Here is an 11,061-nt window from a genome sequence, read left to right as displayed (position 1 = left end):
TTAAGTAAATTTTTTAACCAAAACAAATTTATGCAATATTTATAGCAATTCAAAATGTCATGAAACAAATATTCAAGATGAGCACAATATATATTTGCAATAAAATAAAGCATACTTAAAAGATCTAAACCTAACCTTTTTCAAATTTAAACCTAACCTTTTTCAAACCAAACCTTAGAAACTGCTCTTTTTACGGGATCTATAACTAAATCTAACATTTTTCCCAGGACAAAGATCAAAACTCACACTTCGTTCCTTTTACCGGGCTCAAGAATGAAACCTAACTAAGTGTGGAAATAATAATTGTTCACACACTAAAACTCTCAAATAGAGTCAAATTTGAGCTCACAATTAACATAATCCTCACAGTAACAAAATATCTCACAAGAATAAAAATGGAAATAGAAATGAGGGCTTGGAGGGAACAACAATGAATTATGGAGGATTGGAAAATAATAAAATTTGTTGTGTTTAATTTGAGAGAGGAGAGAGGTTTAAATAGGAGACGAAAATGGTGGAAAATTGATTTGAAACTAAAATCAAATTGGGTCAGTAGATGTTAATAATTGAGAATGAACGGTGGAGATTGAATTGAAATGAAAGAGTAATGATTACGTTATATTATAATATAATATAAATAATAATAAAATCAAAACTACCTCCGATTGCTATACTTTCTTTTTTTTTTTAAGTTACCTAAGGGTAACTTTCTGTTTTTTTTAAATTTCTTTTTCATTTTCTTTTTTCTTTTTTTTTTTTGGGTAAAATACACTTTTGGTTCCTAAGTTTGAGAATAAATTTCTATTTGGTCCCTAAGTTTCAAAAAGGGACAGTTTTGTCCCCGACCTTTAGAAAGTCGTTCTAAATGGACCTTAGAATTGTTTGACCGTTAGTTGACTAATGGAAAAATTACATGACATATAATTGAGTTGGCAAATTTTAAATTATTTTATATTATTTGTATCTTATGTGTAATTTTTTTTTTCTCTTCCTCTTTCTCTTCGCTTCCTCTCTCTTCCTCGCCTTCTTCTTCTCCAGACTTAGTTGCTTCGTCATTTTCTTACTTTCTCCCATCAACACACACCAACAACGCCTCTCCTCTATAATATTGTATCCAATGACTTACAGATGGAAAGCTACGAGAGCATTTGGATCCAGTGCGTCACCAGTCCATCGAAGGTGCAAGAATTTGGATCTAGTGCGGTTGCCAATCCATCCTACACCTTCGCAATCTACTCCTCCGCCCTTAAATCAACCCCAGAACGATCAGTCTACTATCGAGTCTCGATACTGTTTCCGTCTTTAAGGACATCAACACCATCATCAGAGTTCTCGTCGACCTTCATTACTCCATCGTCGCCTACAACGATTGGCCCCTCGGACCATGGATCGTTCTCATTGTCGGCATTCTCTCTCTGAAAAATTCCCCAATCCGAATTTTCTCTAACTGCAATATTTGAAAGTTTAATTAATTTTTTAGGGAGAGGTAATGGTGGTTTCGAATACCTAGATAAAGAAGAATCGGAGACGGGAGAGAGGGAGAATAGAAAAAAGGAACAAGAAAAGACCCTAGCCAAGAATTTTCTTCAAAAGAAAAAGAAAAATATTTCTCATCAAATAAAAATAATATAAACTTATTTAATATTGCCATGTCATTAAAAATTTGCCAACTCAATTACGCCACATCATTTTTCCGTTAGTCAACTAACGTTCAAATTAGCTCAGGGACCATTTAGAACCATTTTCTAAAGGTCTGGGACCAAACTGGCACTTTTTGAAACTTATGGACCAAATAGAAATTTATCCTCAAACTCAAGGACCATAGATCATCCTCATTGTTGGCATTCTTTCTTTCATTGTTTTTTTTCCTTTTTAATAATTCAGCTCGTCATGTGTAAGCATAAAATTTGCACACATCATCTGCTCGGGTATTTTTCTTTTAGCTTGTTTCTGTCATGTGTCAGCATAAAATTCGCCGACGTCATCCTCTCAGATATTTTTCTTTCACCTTGTTTCGATCATAACCTCTCCATCTGAACTCTGATTTTAGCAACTCAAATTGCGTTGGATTCGTCTTTTAAAGCTCTACATTATGGACACTTTGAAACACTAAAATCATCAAAAGATTAAATTTGTTATCATCAAAATATATGGTATGGTTGAAGTTCATAAAGCCAACAATCTTCCACTTTTTGATGATGACAAACAACTTGAGAAAAATATCTTCAAAGTGGTACAAGAAATATATTCAATAATACAATTTCATTTTTCTCAAACTTTCTCCACCTTTTGGAATAAATCAAAAAGGATAAATAAGTATGTTCATATCAATTTAATACCAATTGTAACAAGCACAAATCATCAAAACATATAAATTAAAAATTTCACTTTCCATAAAAATGCAATAAACATAAATCAATAAATATATTAATATTAAATAATAAAACATGAGACTTCCCCTAAATAAATGAATCATATAATAAATGCACAAGAGGGACAAATTATCAAACAATTTAACATCAAAATTTTCATATAGGGTTTCAATTTTTTTTTTTTTTAAAAATAATCTTAAGAGACTAACAATCAAGACTTCATATTTTTCAAGAGACATAACTCCCCCTAAAACTAAGCATACTCCAAAATATATCAGGATGTTTCAAGATTTTCATAATAATGCTAAGATGCGAATATTATGTAATAACTCAAACAATCATAATAAATATGATATAACCCAAAGATATCAACTTCAAGAGATAAAACTTAAAAAAATTTAAGCTCTTAATACCCTGTAGAAACATAAATTTTGGGCAAATCATAAATGACCACGTCATTATCTATTTTACTTAGGGATAAATTATATATTAACCTTAAATTAAAATTAAAATTAAATTGGCATTTAAAATATGTAATTGGGTCATATGAACTGGGCTTGGAATCAATGTGATGTCTGTTATGATGGCTGATGCAAGCAGCACGGAATAAATGATGGTTGAAATGGAAAGGAAACTCGTTGCACTGATGAAGATGGTGGAAGAAAGAGAATATGAAATCGCTTCCTTGAATAATCAGATTGAAAACAGAGATGTTGCTGAGTCGAGTCAAACCCTTGCTCTCAAGATAAATGACAAGGGAAAAACTATCGCTCAAGAAAATCAATTGCAATATTCCACTTTGATTGTTTCACTGTCTGTTCAGCAGCTCCAAGATATGATCACAAACACGATCAGAGAGCAATACGACGAACCTTCTCAAAACTCCCTCTTGTATTATAAACCATATACTAATAGGATTAATGATCTGAGAATGTCTACTGGATACCAACCTCCAAAATTCCAACATTTCGATACGAAGGGCAACCCCAAGCAACATATTGCTCACTTCGTCGAAACTTGTGAGAATGCTGGTACAAGAGATGATCAACTGGTCAAGCAGTTAGTCTGAACGTTAGGGCGAAACGACTTTGACTAGTATACTGATCTCGAGCCTGAAACAATCAAAAGTTGGGAACATCTTGAGAGAGAATTCCTGAATTGCTTCTACAGTACGAGGAGAACCGTAAGCATGATGGAGCTCACCAGCTGCAAGCAAAGAAAAGGTGAACCGGTTGTCGAATATATCAATCGATGGAGAGCTCTAAGTCTTGACACCAAGGACAAGCTCACAGAAGTATCTATTGTGGAAATGTGCACCCAAGGCATAAACTGGGGACTTCTTTATATCCTTCAAGGGACACGTACATTTGAAGACCTAGTAACTCACTCTCATGACATGGAGATAAGTATTGCTATTAGAGGTAATAAAGAGCCTCTAGTCTCAGATATGAAGAAAGAGAAGAAGGAAGTTAAAAGCACAGAGAAGATCTCCAAGAGTTCTATAAAGGAATCTATGGTCGTTAACACGACCCCTCTCAAATTTTCCTCGAAAGGAAAAGAAAAAGAAGATAAGATAGAAAAATGACTAGATGGAAACGTAAGACGTCGCCTATCATTAGAAGAGAGATAAGAAAAGGTTTATCCTTTTCCAGGTTCTAACCTTGCAGATATGTTAGAATAACTACTTGTAAAGGGACTTATAGAACTCCCTAAATGAAAACGACCCGAACAGATGGGAAATACAAATGATCCCAATTATTGTGTATATCATCGAGTCGTTAGTTATCCAATAGAAAAGTGCTTCGTTTTGAAAGAACGAATTTTGAAGCTCGCACGAGAAAAAAAATCGAGTTGGATCTTGATGAAGTGGCCCAAACAAATCATGCTGCAATAATCCTAAGATCTAGTAGCCAGTCATCCACAATCCCATTTCATGACGACGAAGTAGTTTGGATCCAATTTGGAACCCTCGAACCTATAGCCATTACATCCCCAACATAAGGCTCATAGGAAGAACTCCCAAGAAAAAGACGAATTTACAGACGACAGAGAAGGAGAATAGACTCTTGTAAATCGTCGGAAGAAGCAAAAACAAAATTTCGTCAAGAAAGAGTCTCGCCTACCATAAAAGAAGAAGCAGAACTCAAAAGAAGAAAAGAAATAAAAGTTTGAGGAAACCTAAGCTAGTCATGGAAGAGAATGAATATATTTCTCGACCTCAATAAATGATAACTTTGGAAGATTACATTTCAGTGTGTTTCCTTAATGATAATCAAGAGTAAATTTCTGAAACAGTTGCCTGTCACACTATCACCACGACTGACAATGACAATGCTTCTACAAGTTCAACAGAAGTAATGACAAAGCTAGAAGATATGTCATCTTTCAATGTAAGTAATTTGTTGTCACTTCCTAAGATGTAAAAAACGCTCTTATTGAGGCATTAAAAGATTCTGACATTTCAGTCTCTCAAGCAAACACATGTGCTTCATGTTGTATGTCTATAGGCTTCACAGATGAAGATTTGTTGCTTGGGTCAAAACCCCATAATAGACCGTTATATGTCTTAGGATATATTTGAGAACAAAAGTTCAGCCGAATTCTTATTGATGTTGGCTCAGTTGTCAATATAATGTCAAAGTCAACCATGACACAGCTAGGCATTTCGATGGAAGAGTTATCAAATAGTAAATTGGTGATTCAAGGCTTCAATCAAGGCAGTCAGAGAGCAATTGGCATGATCTGCCTTGAACTTAACATTGGGACTTAAAAGCTAACACTATGTTCCACGTTATAGATTCCAAGACCACCTATAAGCTATTATTAGGACGCCCTTGGATTAATGGAAATGGGGTAATAACGTCCATGCTGCACCAATGTTTCAAATTTTATCAAGATGACATAAAGAAGGTTGAGGTTGATATGAACCCATTCTCGGAAGCTGAGTCTCATTTTGCATGCGAAATTTTATATGAAGATTGAGATTATAGGGGAAGCGCTATCGACGGAAATCCCTTTGATCAAGATCTGTGATAAACCTAAGTTTCAGTAGCATGAAGACCCACCCAAAAGGTTAATCAAATAAGTAAACACTTCTGATGTCCAAAAGAATGAAACCTCTACTAGTGCTAAAAAGTTATGTGCTTCGAAGGTTGAGAAAGCGTCAAGTGCTCCTATCCTTCGCTATGTCTCTTTATCTCGGCGAAATAAGGGTGAGTCACCATTTACGGAATGCACGGGGAACCTAAAGGTCGGTGATGTAGAAATCTTGAAAGAGAACTTCAGCACGCCTCTTACAAAGATAACAAAGTAAGAGGCTAAAAAGCTTGAGGACGACTAGATAAAGGTGATCTTACCAGAGAAGCGAACGAAGGATGAATTTAACCCAAAAGCATATAAGCTTTTGGCAAAAGCAGGCTATGATTTTACAACTCATACTAAGTTTAAAAGTCTAAGGATCTTCGATGAAATACATAAGCTTTCTTCAACCCAAAAGAAGTTGCAAAAAGAGGGTTACGCCATACCTACCTCAAGAGCAGGCCTTGGATATAAATCACCAGAGCCTGTTCGCATTACAAGGAAAGGAAAAGCAAAGGTCGCAGACACGAACCATATTACTATAGAAGAAGCTGACGACCTTGAAGAAAATAAAGAAAGTGCTAACCAAAGGGTTTCTGTCTTAGATCGCATCAGACTGCCAGTTGCACGCTCTTTGATCTTCGAAAGATTAGGTGCGGGTACCACAGAAGAAGAAGCTGCATATCCAGCTAGAGGTTAGGTACGGCTACAAGAGAAGAAAGCAGCTCACGTGTACCCATTTCTTCTGAACGACCTTCAATTTTTCGAAGACTTCTGCGTCAATTTTTGAACGCCTGGGACATGAAGGGACAGAAGAAGCTTAAAAAACGAGGCAAATTACTGAGACGAAAGGTGATAAAGAAACATGTAGTAGTGTTCTCTCTAGAATGAGAAGAAGGACTCGTATTTTTGTAAGTACGGAGGGCTCCTTGAAGGTGAAGCTGCATACTATCATCCTCACGAATCCGACGGATGAAAGTGAAGAATACGAGGAAGATAAGGCCGAATGTTGCCATGTTACTGTTGAAGAGGCCTCAGACACTGAAAATCTGAAGAAGATGTCGAAGAAGCTCCATCATCATTAGAAGATGGCAACCAGCCAACAGTTGACGAAGATAAGGAAGTAAATCTTGGCACGATAGAAGATCTGCGTCCAACCTTCATAAATGCGTCTCTTACTCGTGATGAACAAGGTGAATATATGAACCTACTCACCACATATAGAGATATTTTTACTTGGTCATACAAAGAAATTCTAGGACTTGATCCGAAAGTGGCAGTCTATCACCTTGCAATTAAACAAGGATATCGGCCAGTGAAACAAGCATAAAGATGATTTCGACCAGAATTTATACCTCAAATCGAAGTTGAGGTCAATACATTGATTGAGGCAGGTTTCATCCGTGAAGTAAATATCCAACAAGGATAGCAAACATTGTTCCTGTGAGAAAGAAGAACGGTCAGCTTCGTGTGTGCGTTGATTTTCGTGACTTAAACAATGCATGTCCCAAGGATGATTTTCAATTACCAATCACCGAAATCATGGTTGATGCTACTATAGGACATGAATCCTTATCTTTCATGGATGGATCATCAAGATACAACCCAATTCGGATAGCACTCGAAGACGAAGAAATGACAGCATTTCGAACTCCGAAATGGATATATTGTTATAAGGTAATGCCCTTCGGACTAAAAAATGTCGGTGTCACTTATCATCACACCATGCAAAAGGTATTTGATGACATGATACATAAACATGTAGAATGCTACATCGACGATCTCGTGGTTAAGTAAAAAAAAACAACAAGATCACTTGGGGGATCTAAAAGTAGTCTTTGATCGCTTGAGAAAGTGTCAATTAAAGATAAATCCTCTCAAGTGGGCATTCAGAGTTACTTCTGGAAAGTTCCTTAGTTTCATTGTAAGGCATCGAGGAATCGAAATCGATCAGTTAAAGATTGACGCTATTTAGAAAATGTGAAGACCTATGAACTTACATGAGTTGAAAAGCCTTCAGGGTCATTTGGCCTACATCAGGAGATTCATCTCTAACCTAGCTGGTCGATGTCAACCTTTCCAGAGATTGATGAGGAAGGATACATGTTTTGAGTGGGATCAAGCATGTGAAAATGCTTTTGAAAGCATAAAAAATACTTGATTAATCCACCTGTCTTAGGTGCACCCCTAGCAGGAAAGCTGTTGATATTATATATGGCACAAGAAAGATCGCTCGGAGCATTGTTGACGCAAGAAGGAGAAAAGGGAAAGAACGAGCCCTTTATTACTTGAGTAGAACCTTGATCGGAGCTGAGTGAAACTACTCTCCTATCGAGAAGATGTGTTTTTCTCTTTTCTTTGTCGTCGAAAAATTAAGGCACTATATACAAGCCTTCATGATGCATCTAGTTGCTAAGGTAGATCCAATAAAATATGTCCTGTATAGGCCAATCATTTCTGGACGTTTGGCAAAATGGGTAATTTTGCTTCAGCAGTACGATATTGTTTACGTACCGCAAAAGACAATGAAAGGGTAAGCATTGGCGGACTTCCTAGTGAATCATCCGGTCCCATCAGATTCGAAATTGTGTGAAGACTTGCCTGATGAAGAAGTATTCTATGTTGAATAAAGGAACCTTGGACTATGTACTTTGATGGTGCAACATGAAAGGAATGGAGCGGGGGCAGATGTTGTCTTTGTTTCACCTGAGAAACATATGTTGCCCTATAGGTTCACACTTGGTGAATTGTGTTCAAACAACGCTGCTGAATATCAAGCGCTCATCATAGGACTTCAAATTACCATAGAAATCAGAATAACATATATTGAGATCTACGGCAATTTGAAGTTGATAATCAACCAACTTTTCCTGGAGTATAATGTGAAGCACGAAGACCTTAAGCCTTACTTCCTTTATGCAAGACGACTGTTGGAGAGGTTCGATGGAGTAACAATAGAGCATGTTCCTCGTTCGGAGAACAAAAAGGCAGATGACCTAGCAAATTTGTCTACTGCTCTTACAGTTTCAGATGATGAGACGTTGCACATCTCACTCTGCCAAAAATGGATTACCCCACCAATCGAAAGTGAGCATCTAGAAGCAAACGCTATATCAATTTGCATCATTGAGGAAGAAGATTGGCGACAATCCATTATAGATTATTTTCAATATGGAAAGCTTCCAGTAGATCTCCGACATAAGACTGAAATACGCAGAAGAGCTGCTTGATTTATCTACTACAAAGATACTCTTTACCGATGCTCATTTGAAGGCTTCTTACTTTGATGTTTGGGAAAGAAAGAATCTACTAAGGCATTAAAAGAAGCACACTCAAGAGTTTCTGATGCTTACCAATCTGGACAAAAGCTCTATTTCCGATTAAAGAAGATGAGTTATTATTGGCCCATAGTGGTTCAAGATTCTATGGAATATGTGAAGAAGTGTGAAGCTTGCCAGATTCACGCTAATTTCATACATCAGCCAACAGAACCTCTACACCCCTACTGTAGCCTCGTGGCCATTTGAATCTTGGGGACTTGACCTTGTCGGTCCTATAATGCCAAAATTTTCAGCCGGACATTCTCACATACTCGCAGGGACTGATTATTTTTCAAGGAGGGCTGAAGCGATTGTGCTAAAAGAGGCAAAGAAATAGAACATTGCAAATTTCGTCCGAACTCATATAATTTTTTCGGTATGGTATACCTCAATGAATTATCACTGACAATGGCAGACAATTCTTCAATAGTCTGATGGACAAACTATGCGAAAAGTTTAGCTTCAAGCAATATAAATCGTCTATGTATAATGCTGCAGCGAATGGGTTGGCAAAAGCATTCAACAAGACATTATGCAAATTGTTGAAGAAAGTAGTCTCAAAGACAAAAAGAGACTGGCAAGAGAAGATCGGTGAAGTGTTATGGCCTTATCGAACTACTCATCGTACTCCTACAAGAGCTACGCCTTACTCTTTGGTTTATGGTGTAGAAGCTATCTTTCTATTGAAGAGAGAAATTTCATCACTACGAATGGTCGTGCTAGAAGGTTTAACCACTGAAGACAATGCAAAATTACGCCTTCAAGAGTTAGAAGCACTTGATGAAAAGAGATTTGATGCGCAACAAACATTGTAATGCTATCATGCTCAAATCACCAAAGCCTTCAATAAAAATGTTTAGCCTCAATCATTTCAGGCTGATGATATTGTGCTTGCTGTTCGAAGACCTATCATCACGATGCGTCACACAGGGAATAAGTTCACACCTAAATGGGACGAACCTTACATCTTCAAAGAAGTCTACACAAATGGAGCATATAAGATCGTTGATAAAGAAGGATTGAGAATTGGTCCGATTAACGACAAATTTCTTAAAAGATTTTATGCGTGAAATGTAAACACTACTTATCGTAAGAGTCTAAACTACATGATACTTCTAGCCTGCATGAGTTAAAAAGGTGATCGGCCTAAAATTTTTTTTTTAAGATAAATATCTTGTATTTGAACTACGTTATCACTTGATCCCTTTCATTGATGAGTACGTAAGCAGCTTAGAGAAAATTTTAAGTTCAGTCTATAATAAAAAAATCTCAAATCATGAATAAAGGCAATTTTATTTATCATTTTATTTATCAGTTCAGTCTATAATTTTATTCTTTTATGATTAAAAAGAAGAAGTATTATTTGTTGGGTGTGCTGCCCTAAACTCCTAGTTTGTATTTATGTAAAAATAAATGTATATTCAATAAAGTTTTATTCAATCATTTTGTTGAATTCATAGCATTGTATTATCCAAAATCCAATAAACTAAACATCGAAGGTTATTATCATGTAACCGGGACAGTATATATATTGGGTATATATTTGATATACCCCTAATATACTTGGTATATATTTGATATACTCTTGATATACAAGTGGATAATGTCTCGGGAGTAACCTCAAGGGTCTATAGTATATGGATAAGGTTGGGTACCTTATCTTGGCAACACTATGGATACGATCCACTTTGTAAATGTTACAGACGACCCGATCCAGGTTGTTCATGTGGAGACATGCGAGTGGGGGTATCCTATACAATGAGTTTGTATAAGATCGGATCACGAAATAGCCAATCTTTAGATGTAACACCGTTGACTAACAGATTGCTATTTCATATGATGACCAGACAACTCATTCTCAATCCTGAGTGAGTTATGGACTCCTGCCCGTGAGGGCTCGTCCTTTGATATGTATGGGTGAGAGTGGCCCGAGTCGCCGACTCAACAATCCTACCATTTTGGGGACGAGACTGAGTGGGGAGTTGGGAACATAACGTCACAAGAAGGAATTCACTCCTCCCCGACTTTAGAGGAGTAGATGAGTGTTCTCTTAAATATTGACTTCGGGACTTGAACAAAGGGGCCCCACCCTCTCACTGTCCTGAGAAGGACTTTCGGTTATTGGTCAGACCATAACCGGTTTGTTCACTAAAGGAGCAGTGGTATTTAAGAAGTAAGATGTAACTCAGGGGTAAAACGGTAATTTGACCCAAATTGAGTTACGAGCACTCGTGAAGGATTGACTTGTCATTAATGGTCGATATCCGTGGACACATAAATAATCTATAGTG

General features: G+C 36.8%; 1 protein-coding gene and 1 pseudogene across 1 annotated transcript; both read left to right on the top strand.

The window, feature by feature from the left end:
• The first annotated feature begins 3,561 nt into the window (after positions 1 to 3,561).
• Positions 3,562 to 7,425, top strand: LOC148208543 (uncharacterized; annotated as a pseudogene).
• Positions 7,426 to 9,252: 1,827 nt separating this feature from the next.
• Positions 9,253 to 9,585, top strand: LOC148208542 (uncharacterized). Its single transcript, XM_088119103.1, has one exon. It carries the CDS (start codon positions 9,253 to 9,255, stop codon positions 9,583 to 9,585), a length of 333 nt encoding a protein of 110 aa, XP_087975229.1.
• The last annotated feature ends 1,476 nt before the right edge of the window (positions 9,586 to 11,061 follow it).

The sequence above is a fragment of the Momordica charantia genome, assembly GCF_013281855.1.
Source record: "Momordica charantia cultivar OHB3-1 chromosome 10 unlocalized genomic scaffold, Mcharantia_2.0 BLBB01000010.1, whole genome shotgun sequence".
Lineage (NCBI taxonomy): Eukaryota > Viridiplantae > Streptophyta > Magnoliopsida > Cucurbitales > Cucurbitaceae > Momordica > Momordica charantia.
The sequence above is the reverse complement of the archived record's forward strand: the minus strand, read 5'-3'. Positions and strand labels throughout refer to the sequence as shown.

Coding starts and splice junctions, on each gene's coding strand:
- LOC148208542 (XM_088119103.1), top strand. CDS start 9,253: ATGTATAATGCTGCAGCGAATGGGTTGGCAAAAGCATTCAACAAGACA.